The following is a 13,788-nucleotide window of genomic DNA, read 5'->3' as shown; positions in this document are numbered from 1 at the left end:
ATAGACTGAGACGGGGGTCGGGGGCACTGTGGCCCCGTCCGATGATACCCCTAGACAGGACCAAACAGGCAGGATATAATCCCACCCACTTTTCCAAAGCACAACCCCCACACCACTTGAGGAATACCAACAGACCACCAACTTACTACCCTGAGACAAGGCTGAGTATAGCCCACAAAGATTTCCCTCACTGCACGAGCCCGAGGGGGCGCAAAACCGGACAGGAAGATCATGTCAGTGACTCAACCCACTCAAGTCGAGTATTGTGAAAAAAGCCTGGTACGATGTGACACACGCCTCTTAGGGATGTCATGGGAGAGCACTAGTAAGCCAGTGACTCAGCCCCCGTAATAGGGCCAGCAGCAGAGAATCTCAGGGGAGAGAGGGCAGCTAGCCATGCAGAGACAGCAATGGTGGTTCTTCACTCCAGTGCCTTGCCGTTCACCTTCACACCCCTGGGCCAGACTACACTCAATCATAGGATCTACCGAGGCTGCATCTCTCACATGGATCGGCAGACCATTCCATAAAACTTGAGCTCTATAGCAGAAAGCCCTGCCTCCAGCTGTTTGCTAAGAAATTCTAGGGACAATAAGGAGGCCTGCGTCTTGTGACTGCAGTGTAGCGTGCGTGTAGCTATGTACGGCAGGACCAAATCAGAGAGATAGGTAGGAGCAAGTCCATGTAATGCTTTGTAGGTTAGCAATAAAACCTTGGAATCAGCCTTAGCCTTGTCAGCAAGCCAGTGTAGAGAGGCTAGCACTGGAGTAGTATGATCAAATATTTTAGCTCTTGTCAAGATTCTGGCAGCCGTATTTAGCGCTAACTGAAGTTTATTTGGTGCTTTATCCAGGTAGCCGGAGAGTAGAGCATTGCAGTAGTCTAATCTAGAAGTGACAAAAGCATGGATTAGCTTTTCTGCATCTTTTCTGCATCTCTTTTTCAATTTTTGCTACCATAATGCGGCAGGTAGCCTAGTGGTTAGAGCATTGGGCCAGTAACTGCAAAGTTGCGTAGATCGAATCCCTGAGCTGACAAGGTAAGAATCTGGCAGTTAACCCACTGTTCCCGGGTAGGCCGTCATTGTAAATAAGAATTTGTTCTTAACTCACTTGCCTAGTTAAATACAATAAATGCATACATACTTGTCACTACCCTGCCATAAACACAGACTGACAACTCAGTAAGCAGTGATTACTTGAGCGTAACTTGTCTATTGACATGTTTCTCAAGAAATAATGACAGTTAAAAGGAAAAGAACCTGAAATTATTTTATATGATGTGGGGAAACGATTAAATTTAACATGTGAAAAGATGGTGAGAAAAGGAAGCTGGAAAAGCATAGATGCAAGCCAAATTGGGGAAGAGACTGTGTGGGAAAAACCCAGGTAGAGCGATGTGCTTTGAAAAGAGACCAGAAAAACGCTATCGCTCAGCATACAGTAAGACAGAAAGAGAACAAAGAGAAGAGTGAGAAAAAGAGCCTCTGTGTGTGTGTGTGTGTGTGCGTGCGTGCGTGCGTGCATGCATTCATGTGAGTGTGTGTGCCCATAAGTGTGAATGTGTGTAACCTATGTATCAGACAGAGACATTGGGATTTCCCCTTTTGCAGTCAGCAGCCCTGCTTGTTCCCTCCCTCCCTCATACTCAAACCAAACATGCGTCACACTCTGCTCTGTGACGTCAGCAACAGGGGAGGGGCTTGCCTTATATGGATTTATTTGCACAATACCTCACTTCCTCAGCAGCTGCCATTGCTGTGCTGAGAGAGAGGGAAGGAGAGAGAGAGAGGTAGAGAGAGCTGCTGGGAAGGACGCAGTTGCAGCACTGGGAAGTCTTGAGCAGCTGGAGGAAATATTTGTGAAGGGTTAGCTACTGGAGGAGGCTGCCCATGGCTCAGTCTGCTAACACTGTTGACCAGGATCTGGCCAGCAAGAGGCTGCACTCGAGGTAGGACCCGACCCAGGGGGGAAGGGAGAGGGTTAGTGTGGTGTGGATTCCTGAACGGTCAGCATAGCCTGTTCTTAGTGGGGGGAGGAGAGAGGAAAGACCGGGAAAGAGGAGTGACTGGGCTGAGAGACACAAGGGCTACCGGCTCTCTGCCTGGCTGCCTAAGGAGGCGTTAGACAGGGGGAGCTAACCTAGACACAGCTCCCTGTGAGTAGGCTACAACTCTAGCCAAAGCTTCAGTCCCAAGCCTCATTCCTGGCCTCAGTCCTGGATATCTTAGCCTCTCCTTTCCCAGACTAACATTGCTGCTGCTGTGGGCTCTAAGTGAATGTGCAGACTGCAAGGAGCCACATAGGACCAGGACAAGAGTGGAGCTGGCTGGCTGAGATTGGGCTCACTCACTCACACACACACACACACACACACACACACACACACACACACACACACACACACACACACACACACACACACACACACACACACACACACGGTCAACAGAGCACACAGCTGCTCAGTAAAGTCTGTATTTGTGGTAGGTGGATTTGTATATGTAACAGTATGGCTGTCTAGGGAGGCATTCATTTTCCTTTGTCTTTGCATGCATTTCGAGACAGCTAAGCCTTTCTCTGTTCCTTCCCTGTGCTCTCTCTACTGCTGACTGTACTATAGCAATTGTTTCCACACAGCTTTGAGGGTAAACATTATGTGCAGTTGAATTATAGACAGCACTGAGAGTATGACATTGGAAAGAATGATGTGTAGGTTTTATTGTAGACTTGAATGTCCTGAGTTAATAATGGTTACACAAAGTGTGTGGAGCTCAAAATCCCCTCTAGCAGTAACACCATGTTGGGTTGATTAGCTTAAAAAAAATGACACTGAGGAAAAATCTGGATATACAGTATAAAGGATGTCACGGTGGGCCGTGTCAAATCAAAGTGTATTTGTCACGTGCCCCGAATACAACCCGTGTAGACCTTATAGTGAAATGCTTACTTACAAGCCTTTAACCAACAATGCAGTTTTAAGAAAAAAAATAAACTGCTGCTCTTTAATTATTTGTTTTATTTTAATTTAACCTTTATTTAACCAGGTAGGTCTGTTGAGAACAAGTTCTCATTTACAACTGCGACCTGGCCAAGATAAAGCAAAGAAGTGCGACAAAAAAAACAACAGAGTTACACATAAACAAACGTACAGTCAATAACACAAAAGAAAATCAAAATTGAAAAATCTATGTACAGTGTGTGCAAATGTAGAAGAGTAGGGAGGTAGGCAATAAATAGGCCATAGAGGTGAAAATAATTACAATTCAGCATTAGTACTGGAGTGATAGATGTGCAGATGATGATGTGCAAGTAGAGATACCGGGGTGCAAGAGGGTAAGTAATACTATGGGGATGAGGTAGTTGGGTGTGCTATTTACAGATGGGCTATGTACAGGTACAGTGATAGGTAAGCTGCTCTGATAGCTGATGCTTAAAGTTAGAGAGGGAGATATAAGACTCCAGCTTCAGAGATTTTTGCAATTCATTCCAGTCATTGGCAGCAGAGAACTGGAAGGAAAGGTGGCCAAAGGAAGTGTTGGCTTTGGGGATGACCAGTGCAATATACGTATAGCACGTGCTACGGGTGGGTGTTGCTATGGTGACCAGTGACCTGAGATAAGGCGGAGCTTTACCTAGCAAAGACTTATAGATAACCTGGAGCCAGTGGGTTTGGCGACGGATATGTAGTGAGGGCCAGCCAACGAGAGCATACAGGTCCCAGTGGTGGGTAGTATATGGGGCTTTCGTGATAAAACGGATGGCACTGTGATAGACTACATACAGTTTGCTGAGTAGAGTGTTGGAGGCTATTTTGTAAATGACATCGCCAAAGTCGAGGATCGGTAGGATAGTCAGTTTTACGAGGTTATATTTGGCGGCATGAGTGAAGGATGCTTTGTTGCGAAATAGGAAGCCGATTCTAGATTTAATTTTGGATTGGAGAGGAAAGAAGGAGAGTTTACAGTCTAACCAGACACCCTAGTTATTTGTAGTTGTCAACATATTCTAGGTCAGAACTGTCCCGGTGATGTCCCGGTGATGTACTGGGCCATACACACTACCCTCTAGTGCCTTGCGGTGGGAGGCCAAGCAGTTGCCATACCAGGCAGTGATGCAACGCATCAGGATGCTCTCGATGGTGCAGCTGTAAAACCTTTTGAGGATCTGAGGACCCATGCCAAATATTTTCAGTCTCCTGAGGGGGAATAGGTTTTGTCGTGCCCTCTTCACGACTGTCTTGGTGTGCTTGGACCATGTTAGTTTGTTGGTGATGTGGACAACAAGGAACTTGAAGCTCTCAACCTACTCCATTACAGCCCCGTCGATGAGAATGAGGGCGTCCTCGGTCCTCCTTTTCCTGTAGTCCACAATCATCTCCTTTGTCTTGATCACATTTAGGGAGAGGTTGTCTTTGCACCACACGGTCAGGTCTCTGACCTCCTCCCTATCGTTGTCGGTGATCAGGCCTACCACTGTTGTCATCAGCAAACTTAATGAAGGTGTTGGAGTTATGCCTGGCCGTGCAGTCAATTTTTGCTTGTAAGCAGGAATCAGGAGCATAGAGTTATGGTCAGATTTGCCAAATGGAGGGAGAACTTTGTACGTGTCTCTGTGTGTGGAATTGAAGTGGTCAATTTTTTTTCTCTCTGGTTGCACATTTAGCTGATAGAAATTAGGTAAAACCGAATTAAGTTTCCCTGTATTAAAGTCCCCGGCCACTAGGCGTGCCACCTCTGGATGAGCATTTTCCTGTTTGCTTATGGCGGTATACAGCTCATTGAGTGTGGTTTTAGTGCCAGCCTCCGTCTGTGGTGGTATGTAGACAGCTACGAAAAATACTCTCTATGTAGATAGTGTGGTCTACAGCTTATCATTAGATACTCTACCTCAGGCGATCAAAACCCTGACACTTCCTTAGAAATCGTGCACCAGCTATTGCTTACAAATATGCATAGGCCCCCGCCCCGTGTCTTACCAAAGGCTGCCGTTCTGTCCTGTCGATAGAGTGTATAACCCGTCAAATGTATCTTCTTAATGTTATTGTTCAGCCACGACTCGGTGAAACATAAGATATTACAGTTTTTAATGTCCCATTGGTAGGATATACAGTTGAAGTCAGAAGTTTACATACACTTAGGTTGTAGTCATTAAAACTTATTTTTCAACCACTCCACAAATGTCTATTTAACAAACTATAGTTTGGCATCTACTTTGTGCATGACACAAGTAATTTTTCCAACAATTGTTTACAGACAGATTATTTCACTTATAATTCACTGTATCACAATTCCAGTGGGTCAGAAGTTTACATACACTAAGTTGACTGTGGTTTTAAACAGCTTGGAAAATTCCAGAAAATTATGTCATGGCTTTAGAAGCTTCTGATAGGCTAATTGACATCATTTGAGTCAATTGGAGGTGTACCTGTGGATATATTTCAAGGCCTACCTTCAAACTCAGTGCCTCTTTGCTTGACATCATGGGAAAATCAAAAGATATCAGCCAAGACCTCAGGAAGAAAAAAAAAAAAATTGTAGACCTCCACAGTCTACAATAGTACTTAAGTATAAACACCATGGGACCACGCAGCCGTCATACCGCTCAGGAAGGAGACGCGTTCTGTCTCCTAGAGATGAACGTACTTTGGTGCGAAAAGTGCAAATCAATCCCAGAACAACAGCAAAGGACCTTGTGAAGATGCTGGAGGAAACGGGTACAAAAGTATCTATATACACCGTAAAACGAGTCCTATATCGACATAACCTGAAAGGCCGCTCAGCAAGGAAGAAGCCACTGCTCCAAAACCGCCATAAAAAAGCCAGACTACAGTTTGCAACTGCACATGGGGACAAAGATCGTACTTTTTGGAGAAATGTCCTCTGGTCTGATGAAACAAAAATAGAACTGTATGGCCGTAATGACTATTATGTTTGGAGGAACCGTGAAACACAGGGGTGGTAGCATCATGTTGTGGGGGTGCTTTGCTGCAGGAGGGACTGGTGCACTTCACAAAATATATGGCATCATGAGGAAGGAAAATTGTGTGGATATATTTAAGCAACATCTCAAGACATCAGTCAGGAAGTTATAGCTTGGTAGCAAATGGGTCTTCCAAATGGACAATGACCCCAAGCATACTTCCAAAGTTGGCTTAAGGACAACAAAGTCAAGCTATTGGAGTGGCCATCACAAAGCCCTGACCTCAATCCTATAGAGAATTTGTGGGCAGAACTGAAAAAGCGTGTGCAAGCAAGGAGGCCTACAAACCTGACTCAGTTACACCAGCTCTGTCAGGAGGAATGGGCCAAAATTCCCCAACTTATTGTGTGAAGCTTGTGGAAGGCTACCCGAAACATTTGACCCAATTACATTTTTTGGGGGCAATGCTACCAAATACTAATACTAAACAACTTTACTAAATAAAATGCATTATTATTCCCATACCATTATTACAGAGAATTTGACAAATTATGCCACCCTTTGCCTATTGGCTACTTAGCTTATTCAAGCCTGTCTCAAAATACAACACAGCCTCTTTAAGACAAAAAAATCTCTTTAACTGACTCGCTTTTCAAAGAATTGTACACAATTTGTGCTCTTGTAGGAAGCAATCACTCCCCTATTACTGATGACAAAAGGATCTATAACTGGGCTAATAACTCACTAACTAGTTTAGGATATGAACAAAATGTGCACACGTGGCTACATGCAGCTCTTGCTTTGATATCAGAACAAGCGCATCTACTCAGGACCACAGCTGTAAGCGCAGTTCAAGGTAAATGGCATAGATCCATATATGGCAATGGTCTATTTGCATATAAGCCTACTGCAGCTCTGACTGGTTATTCCGCACCGGTCTGTGTAGAGTACGGGCTGAGTTGTGTGCAATAGAATCCAACTCCGAAGCATTCTGCCTATAGCAAAATCTCTTGCATGTTTTGTTTCGGTATGTTGCATTGAAATTGGCTAATATTGTGTTGATCCGATCACAATTGCACAGTAAAGGGAAACATTTGTAGTGTTAACTAACAGGGAAAACTCTAAAAAGTTGAGTAAAATGAAATCTCGTGCTTCTCTCAGTGGGCTGATATTTCTTCCATGTACTGCACGGCAGTCTTGGAGCTATTGCTCGTCTGCGCGCAGCTTAGATGGAACAATGATTCCAATGAGCAAAGTGATCATGCTGTTTGTATGTGGCTGCTGTGAAAGATAATTGTGTTTGTGTGTGGTCAGGAGTGTGTTCATTCCGCCGATTCTGTTGAAGAACGTTTCTTAAATGGAATCAAATGGATCCAATAGATACTCATGTTTGGAACAGTTGGACTAATGATTACACCCTAGATCAGCTAGATGCAGGCAAGAGTGTGCAAAGCGTTATTGAATGTGTCATTGTCTGCCACCTTGATTACTATATCTTTTCTCTCGACCTGTGCACCTACGTTGTAAACTTTCATTCATAGGCAAGGTTGTAGCATCGTCATGATGGGTAGATGGAAAATTACAGTATCATGTAGTAGACTAAACCTAACGATCTTACATTGAGCTGGGTGAATGGGAAAACTAATGACAAGTCAATCAATATGCTGTAATAGAAATAAGACCATGCTCATAAAAAAAAGAATCATCCTCATCTTAGACAGCACGACTGCCACTGGTGGGTGGGTGTATGTGTGTGTTTGTGAGTAACGGGACAAACACAGATGAGTCAATAGCAGGTTATTGTCTAGGGTGACTTTTTCATCACAAGCCAAACAAACCCTACCTCTCTTTCATCTGTCCATGTTGTCTGTGCGGGTCTGATTGACATGAATGGAGCCCTATGCATTGAAGGCTTTGTGGGCAGTGCAGACACAACGATGCTGGAGTATGGAGAGGTACAACTCTAAAGAGGTGCTTCAGACCCTCTCGGTTTCCTAATGATACAGTAGATGACTATTCATTAGTCCCAGAGCTAATGTTTGTGTTCCTACACAGAGCTGAAACACTGTCTGGCACTCCATCTGTCCGTGATCACGAGGTTTACAATTCTTTTTCCATTATCTATTGCATTCAATTGATGTAGATAGACTGCAAGAGGATTCAGTCGACCTCTATATGGCCCTGTAATATCCTCAATGAAAGTGCGCCATAGCTTTAAAATCAGTCTGTTTTGAGAGGCATTGAAAATATGGCAAATTAGTATTGCTTTAATGTAATGTGATATTGTTTTTTTTGTTGGTTACATTCCTTTAATCTTTATCAATTTTTTTTACATTTTAGTCATTTAGCAGACACTCTTATCCAGAGCGACTTACAGTAGTGAATGCATACATTTCATTTCATATATATATATATATATATATTTTTTGTACTGGCCCCCCCGTGGGAATCGAACCCACAACCCTGGTGTTGCACACACCATGCTCTACCAACTGAGCCACAGGGAAGACAACTTTCATGCACAGTAATATCTGTTGACACCATGTAATAATATGTAGCGAGAGAAAGAGTGAGAAGGAGAAAACAGGGATCAGCCAAAACTGAGACTTAATGAGGAGAAAAAAACATTGAAGAGTTTCACTTTGGTCACCCTGACAACCAGCCTTGCCTCTGTAATTATGGGTGGATTAATACTCGGAGCACAGAGCTCCTGAGCCAAGCAAGAATCCAGTAAAGAGAACAGTACATTATCATAACACCCAGAATCATCTTAAAACCCATACATGCTAATAATGTAAGATATATTTCAGTGCATTTCTATTGTTTCTTTACCACCTTTGTTTCTATTTGTCTTGTCTGTCATTCTGTCTATGTTGCTCTCCCTCTCTCTCTCTCTCTGTTGGAAGGTCAATGTTAGTCACACACATTTTTTTTGTTAGGATTTGGCATGGCTTTCTCTCTCTCACTAGTTCAACTCAACTGTCACCAATGACTCTCTAGCCTCCTTTCCAGGGGAAAGGTCATGTAAAAATAACTCTGATTACGCAAACAAAACAAAGACTTATTTAATTTTTATTGGCACTATAATGCTCGACTACTGCTGGGGTGTGGATATGGAGCACATAGATGAAGCATCTACCTGTTTAATTGGAAACGGTGTATATATATTATATATTAAAAAGTATGTGGACACCCCTTCAAATTAGTGAATTTGGCTATTTCAGCCACACCCGTTGCTGATAGGTGTATACAATTGAGAACACAGCCATGCAATCTCCATAGACAAACATTGGCAGTAGAATGACCTTACTGAAGAGCCCAGTGACTTTCAACGTGGCATCGTCATAGGATGCCACATTTCCAACAAGTCAGTGTGTCAACTTTCTGCCCTGCTAGAGCTGCCCTGGTCAAATCAAATGTATTTATATAGCCCTTCTTACATCAGCTGATATCTCAAAGTGCTGTACAGAAACTTAGCCTAAAACCCCAAACAGCAACAATGCAGGTGTAGAAGCACGGTGGCTAGGAAAAACTCCCTAGAAAGGCCAAAACCTAGGAAGAAACCTAGAGAGGAACCAGGCTATGAGGGGTGGCCAGTCCTCTTCTGGCTGTGCCGGGTGGAGATTATAACAGAACATGGCCAAGATGTTCAAATGTTCATAAATGACCAGCATGGTCAAATAATAATAATAATCACAGTAGTTGTCGAGGGTGCAACAAGTCAGCACCTCAAGAGTAAATGTCAGTTGGCTTTTCATAGCCGATCATTGAGAGTACCTCTACCGCTCCTGCTGTCTGTAGAGAGTTGAAAACAGCAGGTCTGGGACAGGTAGCACGTCCGGTGAACAGGTCAGGGTTCCATAGCCGCAGGCAGAACAGTTGAAACTGGAGCAGCAGCATGGCCAGGTGGACTGGGGACTCCCAATCACAGCCAGTTGTGATACAGCCTGGAATCGAACCAGGGTCTCTAGTGACGCCTCTAGGACTGAGATGCAGTGCCTTAGACCGCTGCGCCACTCAGGAGCACTGTGGCAAGCCTTCCCAGAAGAGTGGAGGCTGTTATAGCAGCAAAGGAGGGACCAACTCCATATTAATGACCATGATTTTGGAATGAGATGTTCGATGAGCAGTTATCCACATACTTTTGGTCATATAACTTGTGTTCAGGGAAGGACAAGCATACTGTAGATAGGTCACAGCCAACATCTGGGAACTTTATGCAAGGCAAGAGACATCCAAGTAACCATATTGTTTCTGGGAAAGAGGAGATCATTTGACCTCTGAATTTATAAATGTATTTTTAAAACTCTCGTTTTAATATAGGGAAAGTATTCCTTTTTAAAATGTCTTTCGAAAGGAACATTGAACATCTAATAGTCAAATAATAGTGTGAAAGCAGGTGAGCTGGTTCTACTCTTTTTGGCCGTTTTCTGGTGTTTTGTGGTGGGGAAACTGAGCGGGTCGAGCATAACATGTCAACCCTGTTACCCATAGATAGACAGGCTAGAAACGTTTTAACAATTGCATTTTTTTTTGTGAAGCTTCCATTCAATTGCCCCTTCCTGTTGTACACAAGAAGCTTCCATTCCCCCTGTCACAAGTGGGTTCATGGCTGATTCAAGATGAAATCGTCAACCCTGTTACGGTCAACCCTGTTACTTTATTTGGTAATTAATAGGCCCTTTTTTTAAATTCAATTTTACCTCTTGAGATGGGAACTTGTTTTTTATAAAGTTGAATTTGTGCTCTTTATGACAATGTAAAACTTTTGTAAAATCGACTTATCAAAAGGCACCGACTTGATGGAACAACCCTACTGCTTTGTGGCTCAGAGGCATGATGGTGTTTTATGACACATGCTGTGTGATTATTGTTTGTCTGGAAGGTTTCTAAATTCAGTGGTTTAAGCTAACATCTCTCTCTGTGTGTGTGTTGTAATTTCCTTACCCTCAACTATAATATAAAGTAATTCATGAAGACAGCCAATGTAAAAAAATGTAATGACAAGAAACATGCTAAAATAACAAATTCCCTCCCTTTCCAGACTAAACCATAATTCCACTACCCATTTTAGCACACCGAATCACAATATCTGCAATAAGACCACATGACAGATTTTTCTACTGGGATATTATGGCGACTCAGTATTGACTTAGTGTTACTATGCAGAGACAAACCGTCACTGAGGGAAAATATTATTCTTCTTTTTAAAATACTATCTTTGGCCCTGAGTAACCATGGCTCCCCTTTTGATCCCACCAGAAACGAAATGTCCTTCTCTCTGGTGTACGTCTGGCATTTCTTTGGACCTCACTCCTGGAGAGGACTTTATACTATTGGACTGTTTCAGAGTTCATCTTTGGAGGTTTATCCTGGCTCAGATTGGGTCTGTGTTCAGTAACCAAACAGTGTGGAACGTTGCAGATAGAAATACTATGAATAGAGCTGATGTGATTCCTTGTTCTAACAGAGGCGTGTTTATTCTACATAACATACTGTATCTCTGTCTGAACATAACAAGATGTTGCATCCTGCTGAATGCACCCTTGGCTGCTTCAGTAATCTTACAGTGCAAATGACAATTCGGATATCAAATGCCTGGGTAAATATTAAACTAAACCTTGCCTATGTTAAGTTATAAACTTTTTGTTAGCTCCCTCGGAACCCTCATAGTCCTAACTCATTTTATGATCTGTTCTTCTCTGGAAAACATCATTCACGTTTTTCCCCCTGTGCTGAATAAATGTTCAGGCCACACAGCAAAGCGCAAAGACCAATATACAGTAACTACTGATATATGTGTTATGGGAATTAAGTTATCAATGTTCTTAAACCGAACTTCAATGAAACTACTCAGTCTGCCCCCCCAGAGTGTGTAAGATTCTGGTTGAATGACGCAGATGGAGAACCAGCCTACAAGGTTCAAAACCTTTTATTTATGAGAGCTCTGAAATTCATACAATGCACACAGCCTTTTATATTACCACACACACCCACACACACACAAATGAACTTACATCAGTAGAGAACTCCACCCCGCTTTAGGCGGCTGGATTTTTCCACAGTACCCAGACCACCTGTCTCCTTATCTTTTGCCAGCCTAGCCGTTTTCGGGCAGTTGTTCCCCTCCCTAGGGAGGCCCTGTTCCTGTTCCTCTCACAAGGTCGTCTTATCAACTATGCCCTGTTCATTTTGAAATAGTAACAGTGTCTTACTCACACACAGTATTGGAATATAGTTTTCAACCCATTATTATAGCCTTATAATTTTGAATACATTTCAACAGGTTATATGGTTTCTGAGTGAAATCATTTAGTCAAACCTTTAATCATATTTCCATTGCAATATGGTTTAATGAGTGTCCTCCTAAGTCTGTTTATAACGTAATTTGGCCTGAATGGTGACTGTCTGACTGATCTACAAATAATAATAAGTAGATCTTTTAGGATGCAAGGTGATTTGTAGATCAGTCAGTCTTCAGTCACTACCTGGTAAGTCTAGGTCTTCCCTGTGGCTCAGTTGGTAGAGCATGGTGTTTGCAACGCCAGCATGGTGTGTGCAACGCCAGGGTTGTGGGTTCGATTCCCACGGGGGGCCAGTACAATTATTATTATTTTTTTTAAAATAATGCATTGAATGAAATGAAATGTATGCATTCACTAGTGTAAATCACTCTGGATAAGAGCGTCTGCTAAATGACTAAAATGTAAATGTACTTCCTGGTTGGCCTACTTGGTCGTAAATCTCCAGGCTGTGTTTTCAGGGCTCTGACCTGTCTCTGACCATACGGTCAGACAGTGGCACAATCGTCTCAGCACTCTCAGCTAATTCCCCTTCTCTCTTTAATCCCACTGGACTCCAATGCTAATGTGGCATCATTTGAGATTAGGCTAACTACAAGCATGAAAGGCTGTGGTAATGCAGTGTAGGTTGCAGTTTATGATTTTAAAGAACGCAAACCAGACAAAACCAAACTCTTGCCTTTTCACTGGCAACATTTTTAAACCGTGTTCCAGTAAGGTGGTGGTTAAGGGATGTTCAGAATTCTACCATTTTACTAACCAAGACAAAATAAGAAATTTAGGGCTACAACAGTAGCTAGCCTATGAAAAAGCTGAAGGATTAAAAACATTGAGAGGAACCTGAGTGGTGTACTACGAATCTAGCTAGATGTACTCTGGCTTTTCTGAAGTTACCTATCTATAGCTTCACATTCCAGCTCAGGCTTTATCCATATTACGAAGGTGGATATTGCTCGTCCGCCTGTCGCTAACTCTAGCAGGCGTGTGCATGTTAAACATGGCTAGTTGAACGCCAAACTCTTGAACCATCAATCTACGGGCGAGTCAGTGCCACATTGTTATTTTAACTGAAATCAACATGAAAGAAAAGTTATTTAGCAAATTCAGGAAGCTATGGTGTGAAATAGTCTATTAGAAGTGCCGTCTCTTTTCTTTTATTAACTTATGTATCGTTAAAGCCGTCTTTGGTGTGCATATCAATGCAGGAGCAACTTCCCATTCCTATAGAGGAAATACTTGTATAAAGTCATACAAAAGTTTTACTGTGCGTGAAGTTCTGTCATTACTAAATATGTACTGTGATAGGTATTTTAATGTTACAATTTTTTTTACACAAAAAACATTTGAATTAAATATTTAAAGCTGCATTATGTAACTTTTTGGGGTACCCTACCAAATTCACATAGGAAATGTTAGTTATAGATCTGTCATTATTATTGAAAGCAAGTCTAAGAAGCGGTATGCTTCCCAGTCTTAAGTTTTGTTTCAGCTTCAAACAGCTGAAAATACAATATTTTGGTTTAATGAATAGATACTGTATAAATTCACAGCAGTTTAGATGGTAC

General features: G+C 42.5%; 1 protein-coding gene across 1 annotated transcript in view; it reads left to right on the top strand.

Moving 5' to 3' along the window:
- The first annotated feature begins 1,731 nt into the window (after positions 1-1,731).
- The window catches only part of LOC106563264 (G-protein-signaling modulator 1), a 65,576-nt gene continuing 53,519 nt past the window's right edge, over positions 1,732-13,788 (top strand). The window contains exon 1 of the mRNA XM_014128695.2: positions 1,732-1,950. Within this exon, the coding sequence (XP_013984170.2) occupies positions 1,892-1,950 (59 nt within the window). The 5' untranslated portion in view covers positions 1,732-1,891. The remainder of the gene's footprint in view (positions 1,951-13,788) is intronic.

The sequence above is a fragment of the Salmo salar genome, chromosome ssa11 (genome assembly GCF_905237065.1).
Source record: "Salmo salar chromosome ssa11, Ssal_v3.1, whole genome shotgun sequence".
NCBI lineage: Eukaryota > Metazoa > Chordata > Actinopteri > Salmoniformes > Salmonidae > Salmo > Salmo salar.
The sequence above is the reverse complement of the archived record's forward strand: the minus strand, read 5'-3'. Positions and strand labels throughout refer to the sequence as shown.